Source organism: Convolutriloba macropyga, chromosome 3 (genome assembly GCF_964194025.1).
Source record: "Convolutriloba macropyga chromosome 3, txConMacr16.3, whole genome shotgun sequence".
NCBI classification, from domain to species: domain Eukaryota; kingdom Metazoa; phylum Xenacoelomorpha; order Acoela; family Convolutidae; genus Convolutriloba; species Convolutriloba macropyga.
The window spans coordinates 24696289-24710922 of NC_134470.1; the positions used below are offsets into that span (position 1 = coordinate 24696289).

At 35.4% G+C, this 14634-nt stretch overlaps 2 protein-coding genes across 2 annotated transcripts in view; both read right to left on the reverse strand.

Annotated features, from left to right (window-relative positions):
* The window catches only part of LOC142336089 (mothers against decapentaplegic homolog 1-like), a 536849-nt gene that overhangs the window by 510899 nt on the left and 11316 nt on the right, over positions 1 to 14634 (reverse strand). The window lies entirely within an intron of this gene.
* Positions 1 to 14634, reverse strand: part of LOC142336090 (tyrosine-protein kinase yes-like) — a 65995-nt gene that overhangs the window by 19454 nt on the left and 31907 nt on the right. The window contains exons 2-4 of the mRNA XM_075384614.1: positions 13019 to 13214; positions 3096 to 3231; positions 1155 to 1253 (exon numbers count right to left, since the gene is read on the reverse strand). Coding sequence (XP_075240729.1) covers positions 1155 to 1253; positions 3096 to 3231; positions 13019 to 13151 — 368 coding nt within the window. The 5' untranslated portion in view covers positions 13152 to 13214. The remainder of the gene's footprint in view (positions 1 to 1154; positions 1254 to 3095; positions 3232 to 13018; positions 13215 to 14634) is intronic.

The window sequence follows — 14634 nt, forward strand, 5'->3', positions numbered from 1 at the left end:
AACTAAGTCTGAGCAGAATAATGCCATACTTTTGTAGCCTATAACTTGTAATTTGTATAGTAGTCTACATGCTCGTTTCACTTAAGTTAGTTTGTAGGCAATTACCAAGAAGACCATTTAGCTTAGTGGTTACGACTTGCTACGCAAATTTAATTTTACAAGTACCTAAACGGAAGTTCAAATCGCATATAAAGCAAATCTTGGCTGCAGTTATGCTGAACCTACTTTTTTTCATGCAGTCAATTTTACGCAAAATTGAAGACTGGCCAGTGTAAATTGGGACATGAACAGAGTACTGGCCATCCAGAAAAACAGAATGTCTCTAGAGTGATTCAGCGCTGATTTATTCTGTCACCAACCTCTGTGCTCTGTGTACGCCAAAGATGTTTGTATGCATGCTATGAATTTTGATTTTAGGTTCATTTCTTTGTATTTTTGTCCAGCGAAAAATAGATGGCGCATTATAAAGTTTTTGCAAACAATAAAAGAGTTGCTTAACCACCTTTTCTCTTCAATCGAAGAAAACAAGATTAAATTAAATCTTAGAACATCGATTACTCAAGGTTTTTCTCAAGCCTTAACTCAAAAAATGCTTACTGAGCAATTATTTTGAGGGACATTTTAACTGTGAAAACAGGGTTCTCCTCGAAATGTAGTAGTAGTAGTAGATCACCAAAAGTTTATTGACAATTTTTTAAAGTGAAACTTTCTTCATCACAGTGCAGCAGGTTTTTTAAGCGGATCATCTGATCATTTTTTCAATCAATCAACTTTTGTTTATTTTCATAGTTATCATCTCACACCGTAAATGATCATTGTACAGATTTTAATTTTTAAAATTACGAGAAGGTCGCTCATTAATTTTGCGCCAGTTAATAGGAATAATGACGATCACCAATTTGCCGACAGAGGGTTTACTCAACTAACAAAAATGAGAATTTGGGCCAATATCGAGGCCGCACGCAAATTCTATTATGATTGCACGAAATTTGAGCAACCAAATTTTCCGACCAATCAGAATAAAGCTGGTGGTTACATTTCTCAATGTTTTTCTTTTCGGCTAAAACTCGTGTCGGCAAATAATCTTCACACATAGAAAAGTGTGTTTTTTATAAACGTATTGTTTTTGTTATTTTAGTATAGTTGTTACTTACTCTGGCTCGACTTTAAGATGTGCCGGCTGGAGGAATTTGGCGGGTGCAAATCCCCTTCTGAATGTTATTGGGTCTTGTACTCTGAACCACTCATCCACACTGAATCACAAGGGAATCTCATTAAAATTGATGGATATATTTAGAAAAAGATTTACATAACAGAAGACATACAACCATTACTCTTTTCGAAGCCTAAATATTAAATTCTGCAATAGATATTTATTATAAAGCACATTCAATGAAGTTGACTCTTACACATTTAATTTTCCAATACAGGCGCTTTATATTTACATGAGTTTCATGTTAGCAATTCCAATTAATTTTTGTTTCGTTTAAAATTTTCTAAGTACACAATGAGCCACGATAATGTGGATTTTTTTTTCAAATTTAAGAAAATTTACAATTAGACAATCTTGGTTCATAAACGATCATTGTTATCAGTTCAACCCATGCAATCACCCATGCAATCACAATAGTTTCCTTCTTGGAAAAATTGTTTGAGGTAAAACTTCCTGTTCTGGGCAATCACATTTCACCCGCCACTGAGTTACCGCTAGTATGATAATTCATTAAATTTGAGCTCCCCACTCATTGGGTGAGTCAAAAACTTATCACTATAGATTGTCCCCGCTCATGGATGACACACTATTCAAGGCCGACTCGCCTCTTAACTTCTGCAATAAGGATTCAAAGATCTGGTCCCGTTTCATATGTGTCTATAATCTCGCATCCCTTGCAAGGAGCATGATTGCAGAAAAAGGGTGTAAATGTGGAAAAAGGGTGTAGCAAGTAAAATAGAAAACATGAGCGTCATGAGTAGTAAAATTCAACAAAAAACCTGAGACAAACGGTTTCGGGAGAAAAAAAACCTAACCAATAGAATCGCAAGCAAAAATTTACAAAAGGAAAAAAGTCCACTTGCCTATTAAAGAACTGCGCTTTTAGAGCATTTGTCCATGCCTCGCGGTACATGGTATATTTCCGTAATGGTTAATTTCATAGACCAGAGATGAATAAGTGGAATGCTTAGGTGATCGGCTACATTAGTGCAATCAGCCGCAAATATCCGACGCGATTTATTTCCAAGGATTTCCTTCATTTTATCTTGAAAAGAATATTATCTCAAAAAGGGAATAAATGGTATCAGCATTTAAGAATCAACGAGGCCAAACAAAACCGTTTTCAAACATTTTGAGTTATTTTTGCCACTTTTTGACAACCCATTGGGAAACCAAATTCGAATACTCGGCGGAACATTTAACATATACTTTAAAAGTAATTCAAAAATTTTGCAAAAAATTGTCCAAAGAGCATAGTTTTACAAAATGTTGAAAAGCGATCAAAAAATCGTCGCCAAACAACAAGTTTGCGGACTGACCTGAGTTAGTTTAATGTTGTTTGTTCTATTAGCCACTTTCGATGGAGCATGTTTCCGTTGTTTTATTTTATTTTATTTGCAAAATTCTCTTGCTTAAATCCACGCCCAATCCCACTTCAAAGAACATCAAGGGGGTACCAACTAATTCAAATATTAAATCGCATTGACACTTAAAACATGCAAAAAAGAAAGTGATTTAAATTAAAATCAAGAATTGAAGATGGTCATAGGTATTTTTTTGGGAATAAACATGGCTTCTATCGTGATAGTAGTCTTCCAGTAAGTTACAACAACGGTCATGAGAAAATCATTAAATCGTTTGTTTGTTGGAAATGGCAAAATCGATCGACTATTAGTCGACTTTACTTCGAAAATTCATTAACTCTGATCATCCCGCTCAAATACTGGACGGTTCCTGTTATCTGGGCCATTATGAGAGAGTGTGGGAATTTATTCACACAATCATCAAAAAATCTGTAATAGAATACATCATACTATATGTCAAACAAATTTAAAACACGATAAGTTTGACACACGAAAATAGCTAAACATGTGTAGCTAACTTGCTGTCGATGAGTTGGTAAATCCTTCCTTTGACCAAGTCCACCTCGTTTGACTCCAGTTCATTGTTTTCTGCCGTAAAGGTGAAGATTGCTCTGAGTTCAGTCGGGGCATGTTGCTGTTGTGGGGGAGGTGTCTCTGAATAATAGAAAAAAAAACATTAATATAAAAAAGGAAATTCAATCGATATCTCATTTTGACGGAATAAAGCAAGTTTTAACTTTTGCTCGCGGAGCGTAAACCAGTTGATTCAGCTGGGCCCATTTCAGCTAGGCCCATAATACGTTTAATGGAGATTAACTTATCTCTTTTAACACTGTTGACACAAATGTACTATGATTAAAATAAACTGAATGAAGATCATACATACATTAGGTACCACTCTACCACACTTCTCCCTTCTGGGAGAAATTTGGTTAGTAGTAAAACCACATGTAAAAACATAGGCACATAGTTTTTAGAACGAGGGTGATTACATAAATGGCTGTGTAATTACATAACTCGACATGAAATTATCTGCCCATAAGAATTGGTTACTGTAGTAGATATATGTTCATATCATCAGACGACATAACTTAAACGTAAAAAACTGTTTGTTCGATAAACTAATTTGTGATAATATAATAATAATAATTTATTTCCGAACTAGTGTATAAATAAACAACACATTCGAGAGGTCACCAAAAAGGCCTGAGCCTGTCCATAGGATGGTGCCTCTATTAAGCTTGCAGAATAAAGAAGTTACCTTACGCTACTGATCAATTTACCAGAACTGTCCCGTCAGCACCTCGTTTCCCTGTATGTAATTGTCTCTTAAGTTATGTAGGATATTAACTAGAGCAGATTTGTTTACAACTAAAATTTCTCTTACAATGTTTTTGTCTAGAGTAACTAAAAAATTAAACAATTTTCTTGTTCGGTACATAAGAGTTTTTTTGTTGACACGTCGTCAACCTCATGGTTTTTACGGTTTTTAGTCTTTTCAGAACTTTGTCTTAAACTTTTACTCATCAATTTTAACAACTCGTACAGATGCAATTCTATTAGTGTCAGTAATTTATATTTCTCTCTGACATCGCGGACGCCGCTGAATTTTTTCAGTCCGACTATTATCCTGATTATGTGATTTTGTGACCACTTAAGTTGTTTAAGCTCCGATTTGCCTGCGCAACCATAAATTAGTACACCATACTGAAGAACTGGTTGGACATAGAGTTTGTATAACTTGATCAAAGTATCCCTTCTGAATCTATTTTTGTATTGGTAGAAACAATAAATTGTTTTTTAAGCTTGTTCTTGATTTCTTCTATGTGCGTTTTAAAGCTTAGTTTTTTATCAAGGTGTACACCAAGGTATTTTGTACTGTATGTATGACAAAGGAACATAGTGATGAAGACAAATGTAATTAAAGCACTCCGCGGCTCAACTTGCGTCCGGTACACCATTTACGTCTTCGTCCTCTTAGGCGTATTGGAAGTTGCTCAGTGAAAGAGAGTAATCAATATCATCGACTGAGAGTATTTCTGAACGGTCGCATGTGCCGTGGCTAGCTAATGTTGTCATTTATCCTAATTGAATCGGTTGCATGGAACAATGCACTCGTTAATGGTTCCAGTGAGTGCTGTTTTTTGTCACTGCTAAGAGCAAAAGTTTGATCGTCCAGTTCACAATTTGATGCTACATTTCCAAAACACGGAAGCTCGATAATGTTCCGACGCCGCTCATCCAATTTTTGATTTAATTGTCTACCTGCTGAATTAGAGGGCCGATGAGACTTGCCATTTAGAAGAGTACTGGACAGGACAGACACAAAATTCAAATAATAGAAAACAATAATTACAACCAAAACTTGATATCTACATTTAAAAAAAACTTACAACAGACCTGTCTTCATTAGATACGATATGATACAAAATTAAGCAAATAGGTATTGAACAAAATAAAACAAAAACGTGCCAACTCCGCTCAATAGTAAATTAAATTTTGCCTCTGTGGTACAATAGTACATTTTTAGTTTGGGGCTATTGTTTGGTGTAGCTAAATTGGTTCATTTTATGTTTAATTTAATTTAGTTCATTTCATCTACCTTTATTTTGTTCATTCTTTTAGTTCTAGTTTTGAAGATCGAATCTTATGTTTTCATACTTGTAAATTTGTTTACATCCTGTGCATGATCTTTCGTCTGTTCACATTGTCTCGTGATTGTAAGTTGCCGCATTTAGAAATGTAATCTTATGAACAAATTGTTAATCAGTTTTGTTAATTTTGTTTAAATTCATTCTCTTCATTTTCGCAATTCAAATTAGTTGACTCTCTCTTTAACTAGAATCCGATTCGCCAAAGTCTTAATTCATACGTATCAAAAGTTTAGTATCTTTCGCTAAGCGAAATACTCTATAAATAATTGAAAGCGATTTCGCTACGCCAAATCGACCTAAATTCTGTAACTAGAATATTTAATCCACAAGCAACAAACAATAGCGTTGAATCGCACCGCAAAATCACCACTAATTAGCCGCTGTAGATTAAGCTAATTGGTGCCGCGAATCAACTCATTCCTACAGATTGTAAATCTTCACGACATGGCGCAGCTAGCTTGAGAATCTAGAAAAACACCGTTGTCGATAGAGCCATTTTGGGAACGACCAACTTCAGACCCACCAATCAGATTGGAGAAATGGAGAATTCAAGCAAAACTAGCGATTCTCGCTCGAGAGAATATCACTATAGACACATTGCTACAACACAAACCATCGACAGTTCGCTTGCCAGCGGAACCGAAGTACGAGATGCCAATTGAGGATACAACCGAGGAAGCAGAGAGAGAGAGCGTCGAATTAGAAACAATCAGTTGAAGTTGCAATGGGAACTAAAATGTCAAAAGATAACAGAAGCGGGAGTACTATGCGGGGAACGTCCATGGAATTTGTGTGAGCAAAAATGTGTATCTCTGTTATACCTAAGTATTGGTACAGAAGGAAGACGACTATTGGCACAAAAAATTCCGCACGATAATATTTACAACTTGACTACCCCCAAACTCAAATGGAGATTGCATTTATCCGCCCAAGAAACATCACATTTGATCGATCTGTGTTCTTCTCTCGGAAGCAGAAGAAGGGTGAAACTGTAGAGCAATTCTACAGCATCTTGAAAGAATTGGCTGAAAATTGCGACTTTGAAAACCGTGAAGAAGCAATAATCAGGGACATTTTCATCACGAACATGTTGGATGATGACATTAAGCGGGAGCTTCTACGGGATACGGTTGAACCAGAGAGGGCACTCAGCATTGCAGTCAACATGGAAATGGGTAATCAGAACCAACAACGAATTTCATCATAACGGAGCAACTGGCAGTACAGTGAACGCAATACAACAATTCAATCGATTTCGCGGCGCGGGTGTACGTGGAAATCAACCAAGCAGAGCAGTCACCAACCGCGCATCTGTTGGACAATGTCATGGTTGTGGTCAAATCTGGACACCAACACATCGACAGGTTTGCCTGCAATGGGTAAGAAATGTAACCACTGTGGTTTGCAAAACCACTTTGCTAAGGTATGTCGTCAAAGACTTCACAATACAAGAAACACTCAACAAACCAATCGCATTAACACTGTAGAAACTGCTGAATCATCTAATCAAAATTCTAGTCAGGAAAATCAGAACGTCAATTATATCAATTATAATGAACAAATCAACTCAGACTATGATTCTTCGCATGATAATTACGTTGCAACAGTCGAAAATATTAGTTCACCAAATTTAGCACTGAAAAATTTGTCATTAACGATTGGAAACACAAACTGTGATTTACTTCTCGACTCCGGTAGTGGTTGTACCATTATTAATAAGTCACTTGCAAGAGAAATAATGCTCAATTTTGCGCAATCACAATGGTCGGAGAGAAAACCTTTGGAATTGAAGTCATTTTCTAACGATATCGTTCAACCTCTCGGCACTTTGAAAACGCCGGTACAATGTAATGATTGGAGCATTCAGAAAGCAAAAATAACAGTTGTAGCTGATGGGTTTCGACCAATATTAGGACGAGATCTTTTTGATCAGTTAGGCATCACAATTTCTCAGAAATCTTGTCCGAAAACAGAGGTTAATAATATAGATCAACCTTGTGCAATAAAGAAATCACTTGCAAAAGAGTTTCCTGATTTGATATCCCGAATTAGAAAATCAAAAAATTATACGGTCAATTCAAAAATTCTACAAAAATTATCGAATAATACATCAGAAAGGACGAAAAGTGCCAATACATCTTCAACCGAAAGTGAAAATTGAATTAGAAAAACTATTAAATGAAGGACATATCGAAAAATTAAACAACTGTTCTGATCAATTTTTCATATCTCCGACTGTCATTACGGTAAAAAAGGACAAATCAATCAAAAAAGCACTTGATTCAAAAATCCTAAATAAGGTTATTCATAAAAACAAATATCAAATGCCCAATATAGATTCGCTAATTCAAACAATTTCGCAAACACTGTCAACGGCGCCGTAGGAGACTGCTTATTTTACGACTCTTGATTTGCAATACGCTTATAGTCAACTTAAGTTACACAGTGATACGGCTCGCCATTGTAACTTTAATATTGTTAGCGGAGATATGACTGGCATATATCGATTTAAAACTGGATTTTATGGTCTATCGGATATGCCAGCTGAATTCCAAAAAGCTATTGATTGTACCCTTGCCGGTTTGGAAAATACTTTCTAATTCTTGGATGATATTTTGATCGTAAGCAGAGGTGGAATTGAAAAACATCTGGATTTGGTACGAAAATGCCTAATAAAACTAGATCAAGAAAACTTACGCATAAATCTTGCAAAATGTCATTTCGCGAAAGAAACGATTGAATGGCTCGGTCATAACATTACACAATCAGGTGTAACCCCACTTTCAAGTAAAACGGATGCAATTGGAAAATTATCGGCACGTACTAATCTTAAAAAACTTCGATCTTTTATGGGTTCAGTACACCATTTAGGAAAATCTATCCCAAATTTGTCACAATTATGTTACCCCCTGCGACCATTGCTTAAGAAAAATTCAAAATTTCTTTGGACGGAAGAGCACGATAAACAGTTTTCTCTAATAAAAGAACAAATTACGGAAACCACTGAAAATAAGCATTTCAACCCGGAATTAGAAACACGAATTAAATGCGACGCCTCGCGTAAAGGATTGGTATGCGCATTGGAACAACGAACACATAATGGGTGGCATACAGTAGCATTTGCGTCACTATTTTTGAACTCGGTTGAAGACAGATAAAGTATGAATGAACTAGAACTTCTGGGTGTTGTTTGGTCCGTGGAACATTTCAAGTATTATTTATACGGCAAACCTTTTAATGTGATAACTGATCATAGAGCACTTCTCTCAATCATGAGAGAAAACAGAACTAATAAATCATATAATAGTAGACTGACACGTTGGGTAGATCGTTTACTACCATTTGATTTCTCGATTGATCACCTTCCTGGCACAAAAATGGGATTAGTGGATTATATCTCTCGCGACCCGCATCAACAAGCTGTTAATATATCTGCATATGACGAGCAATTTATTGTAGCTAAATTAGAGGTAATTAAACGCAGTGCGATTGGTTTGGTTGAAAGACTAATTCAAGCAATCAAGAATCGCTTAGCCTGTATTAAAACGGCGGCGCAAAATCAATTCAATGTGAAAGCTTCAATAAATTCAATAATTTATTAGCTACGAATATGTCGTCAAAAGACTATTAATATATCACCATTTGAGGCACATTTTGGTAGAAAAGCGAATACGCCATTAAGCAATATAACGACTAAACCAGACCCAAAAGTTTAACTTACAAAAACATTTTAAACAAATATTTAGATTTGGAGACTGTCAGATGGGACGAGCTCATCACAGACGATAACTGGAACAACGATGAGCGTAGCGACGTTGAAATAGAGGTGAAGAAGAACAAACTGGGCAAAGAGGCGATGAAACGGCAAAAGGAGGACCCGAATAAGGAATCACGATTGATTTCTCATCCAGATGTCGGACAATCTATACCCAGAACGGAAGCATCACTGGAGGTAAAGCTGGCGAAAAAGAGACCTCGCACGAAAAGATCAAAGAAAAGTCTCGATGGTTTATATGACGTCTTAGCACCAGGATCGTCAGTAATTAAAACAAACGAACATACTTCAGTGATTAAAGAACCTGGAAAGAGAGATGTGACTATCAGGAACTCAAATCTAGCAAAGTTTGGGACGAAGGCGGAACGTGACACAGAATTGCAGGTATACGCTAACCGACATCCTAAGTCACCAACGGGCAAAACAACTGAGGAGCTCATAAACCATCACGCAAAGGAATCCAGAAAGAAGTTAGAAGGAGGGAAATGAATGAAGCATAGGATAGTGGCAGATGACGTTAGTACAGTGTCGTCAATTCATTCTAATGTTACACGAGCCCTCCGTGTAAGAATGCCAACAAAGTCCAAAAGACAACTGTCAACAACGCCGCCAAATCAACCCACCAAATCAAGTAACGATCTCGCGGTGCCAATGGAATTACCAACCACAAGGATTGTCATCGCGGAGCCACCCAGCAGGCCAAAGCGAAAAGCAGCTACAAAGCATCTGTAGCATTAATTCCAACAAAAAGAAAGCGCTCTACAGTATCGATCACAGAATCAGATGAATCTGCGACTTCAGTTCAAACTTGCCCTCCCACAACCTCAAGTACTGGAGCTATTGGGAAACAAAAAAGACAACAAAATATCAAGATACAACAAATTGAAAATAAATCAATAATTTCTGCCATACAAACTGCTGCAGCACAGTCTAATCAAGAGGAATCTAATTTTACAGTCGGCCCATGTTCTCCAACAACCTCATACCCTACCCAATTCTATGTCTCCCTCAATTACGAAGAACCGGAATTGTCGATGACAGTCGGCGAGGCTGAGAGATATTACGAAAGTGAGAGTGATTAAAGTACATTTCACTAAAACAGTTGCGTTCAAAACTCTGATTAAAACATTACAGTATTAATTATTTTAACAAGTACATATGCCTATTAATTTTCTGATAAATAACTTGTTATTTATTTTCGCCAAGGGGGAAATGTGGTACAATAGTACATTTTTAGTTTGGGGCTATTGTTTGGTGTAGCTAAATTGGTTCATTTTATGTTTAATTTAATTTAGTTCATTTCATCTACCTTTATTTTGTTCATTCTTTTAGTTCTAGTTTTGAAGATCGAATCTTATGTTTTCATACTTGTAAATTTGTTTACATCCTGTGCATCATCTTTTGTCTGTTCACATTGTCTCGTGATTGTAAGTTGCCGCATTTAGAAATGTAATCTTATGAACAAATTGTTAATCAGTTTTGTTAATTTTGTCTAAATTCATTCTCCTCATTTTCGCAATTCAAATTAGTTGACTTTCTCTTTAACTAGAATCCGATTCGCCAAAGTCTTAATTCAGACGTATCAAAAGTTTAGTATCTTTCGCTAAGCTGTAACTAGAATATTTAATCCACAAGCAACAAACAATAGCGTTGAATCGCACCGCAAAATCACCACTAATTAGCCGCTGTAGAATAAACTAATTGGTGCCGCGAATCAACTCATTCCTTCAGATTCTAAATCTGTACGACAGCCTCATAGGAAACAATTGAGACCTTTCACTATCCATAATATATCAGTTGACTAAAAAAGAATAGAAAAAACGAAAACAAAATAAATTTGACAAGAAACCGGCGTCGCAACCGTTAAAACCATCGGTTCAAAACAAAGAGGAAGCGACATTTCGCGACACAGATTAACCGATTAACCAACATAATTGACAACTAAGATTAAAATGATAAAGCTCAGAACTCCACTGAATTTTTTAAAACAAATTTTTCAAAAAATCAAACGAACCATAACCTTTCAACTTAAATCAAGAACAGATTAGATTTCAAACACTCAGTAAGCTAGTTGTGCTTTTAATTAGTGAGAACGAATCATAAGATAACAAAAAACCACAAATATGGACAAAGCTTAGAATTTCAAAGACATTTTTTCGAAAACAGTGAAACCATCTGAAAAAAAGACATTGAACACCATTGAAAATTTTACGTCGAAAAACGCTTGAATATTCTGCTTGGTGCTCCTTTAATTTCAAATGGGTTTTCCTTGTAAAGGGTATTCGTGAAGAAAACAACAAAGAACCACAAACTGGCCAGTATCATAAACTCACGAAATTCTTATAAACATACATTTCTTAGCTCTGAAGACACTAGTCAAAATATAACCATCAGCAAAATTTTGTTTCGAACAATAGAAAATTGATTAGTCCTGTTAAAAAGGAAACCATGTTACTTGTTCACGACAATTAGAACAAAAATTCTGAAGAATGAAAATATTTTCCTTAAGGAAAATTAATTCAAAGTCATTATAACCGTTAGCTATAAACTGCAATCAATAAAACGATTCGTCTAAAAATCCACCGAAACGATTAAAGTTTTTGATTGTCAAGAGTACAACGACAAAATCAACGACAATTAGAGGCAAAAACAAAACATCTATTAAATTTTGCGAGAGAACCGTTTCGCAGCCGTTGAAATTCTAAGCTAACTGAAACCTTTAAAACGTTGTTTCGCCAGTTCTCTCGATGTCAATTGGAGCTGTCCTCAAAGTGATGGTTGGAAAACTCAACAAAGAACAGACTCGAATATATGCAAACATGCAAAATTCACTGAAAATTATAAAACTTCGGAATCAGAAAGACAAGAAACGATTAGTTGAAAAAGAAACACTAATGTGTCTTTACTTGGCCCTACATAATCTTGAGACTTAGCTACAAGTAGACAGAAATAATATGAACAATTGGCAAATTATCAGAATTCACCGGCGTTTTCTTAAAACAAATATACTTAAAGTCGAAATGGTCTTAAGATAACAAAAGAAATGATTGCATAGGTTAATCTATAGCTCTATTAGAATCCAGCTGGACTTTTGATTAATTTAAAAAACATGGACGCAAAGCAAAAAAAATCATTTAAAAATTACGAACACACATTTTTAGAGCGACAAAAAGTTTGAGCTTTCTCTGGACACATAATATATCTTTATTCGGCCTCATTCTGTTCTAAAAAGGATCTTCCAAAAATTGGGCCTTGGTTTGATATCACTTTTGTCAGTAAGCAACATAAAAGAACAAGAATTCGAAAATATTTTGTAAACGATCAAGTCCGACCAAAATAATCTCAGTTATTATTTATAGAAAGAATCCAAGATGATTCTAAAACCAGCCTGATTTTGCTGTGAAACCAACAAAAAAAATATTTTTCCATATGTTTGAAAAACTGAAAACTAAATACTGAAAACTACTAACCAGTTTAATTTTTGTACGTCATTTCTATAAAAAGCGCTTGATAAATTCCTTCATACTTTGGCATAAATTTGCAGCCTACTCTGGTTAAATAAACAGTTTTTTCTTACCGACCAACATTCTAACTTCTTAGTGTATCTTGTCTGTTATAACCAATTTATGAATTCTGAGTTTTTAACTCTATCATCATTTTCTCAAATGTTTTGTTTTGGTGGCTTCTCGTTTAATTTTTCAATCCAACGTGCGTTATCCTGGTTTATAAATCGCTTCCTATAATAAGTTGCACTTGGGCTAAGGTTAAACATTAGAATGTAGAGGGATATTTCCTAATTTTATGATAGTACTCATAATTTTCCATAAAACTAACTGCAAATTGTGGATTACAAAAAAAGTTCGCTCGTAGCCTTATATCCTAGATCACTTTTAGTATACTGAAGCTCATTTTTTCTCTTTGTTCTTAACAAGCGTAAAATTACTTGCAAGATTATCAGAGATTCATACAAGAAGCCTGTATAACAAACGCTATGGTAGTATAAGAAGTTTACCTATAATTGGTTCAACGGGCGTCGGTTTGTACACATTAGGGTCTGTATGTCCAGGGCGACTTGGTCTTCGTTCGGTCTTTTCATTTGAAGATGGGCTGGGCACACTTCTGTCTGAGCAGCAGATAGCGCCCATTTTGTTGGGTCAGTCAAGAAGGGAAAAACTCTAGTTGTGCTCTGTATAACTGTTGTATTTGATCTAAACAACAAAGTTACGACTCTCCGACAAAAGAAAACATGAGCGTGGTTTTTGAATATGCAGCTTACTAAGGATCAAATGTGTGAACCAATAGGACAGACCCAAAAATTACAAAAATTACAAACATGACATTCAAAAAATTCAAAACTCATCCAAACTCTCTGCACTCAATCAAAAACACATTCAAAACTCTCTGCACCATAAAAACACATGAAAAATGCTACAAAAGGTCTGATAAGTTCAAGTTCAAGAGCAAGTTTAAGTCCATTGAAATAAAGCTCTGCTCGCAAGAAAACAACCAAATTTCTAAAAATCACTCGCATTTTGGGGTCGTTTCACTATTATCGCCTTTCGCAAAAGGGGGAAGAGTTTTGGCTAAAATTTAAGTCACCGGCCAATCAGAGAATAATTTTTCCGGCCAATCAGAGAATAGAAAAAAATTGCTGACTAAATTGGATTATAAAGTGGAAAGAATTTCCAACTGGCGTTTGTGGACTTTTGTTGCGATAATCGGCCCCGAATTTCTCGATTACATCGCACAACGCAAGATGGATATGATCATGAATAGTTGTCCGCTATCCCGCTTATGGTAAAGTTAGTTTATCTGAAATGTAGATTTATGCAATAATAGGGATGATGATGGTTTACTATTTATGACACAATTATTGGGGCAGAAAAAATCAGAGCATTACCATTTTAATTGCAATTTTTTCCTAACTATGGCCAACATTTTGTTCATGGCATGTTTTATACCAACTATTGATCATTTTACGTCAGCTCAGTACTGTTTCGGCTCCCTTTGCGTTCACCTCATGTTGGCCTTCATAAATATTGCAGGTTCTCCACGATAATGTTCAAGCCCGAATTGTTATTTAAACCGCGTTCTGGTTGCGATGCATTCATTTCAAATTTTTGATTTAAACGGAATAAATGGTTTTAAGTGATAATCGAGTCAAACAAGTTAGGAATTGAAAAGTAGAAAATTTAGCAAAAATTACTGCTTTTTCCATTTTCACAAAACAATAAAATTTTAAAAAAGACTATGAAAATAGCAGTTGGCTCAGAAAAACACGTAAACGGAAAACAATGGGATTAAAAACTCCAAAAACGTTCGTTATTAAATTTGGCTAAAAATATCTTGGCGTCCTCTAAAAGCTGTGAAAACTACGCAATCAAACAACAGAGTTGATCTTGATTAAAGAGGAGTTTGATTCAAAAGTAGTACAAAAATCTTAAAGTATGGCGTTTAATCTTAAATTGTGCAGATAAAAATCTCATCATTTTTTAGAATAACTAATTTTACGCGCACACAGCTGCACTAAAATGTCAGCAAATTATTTTCTGTTTACAAACAAGCTCTTGTAATTGTAATTGTGTTTTCGATTTTTATAAAAAAAGATTATCAAAAGCAAAATGATAG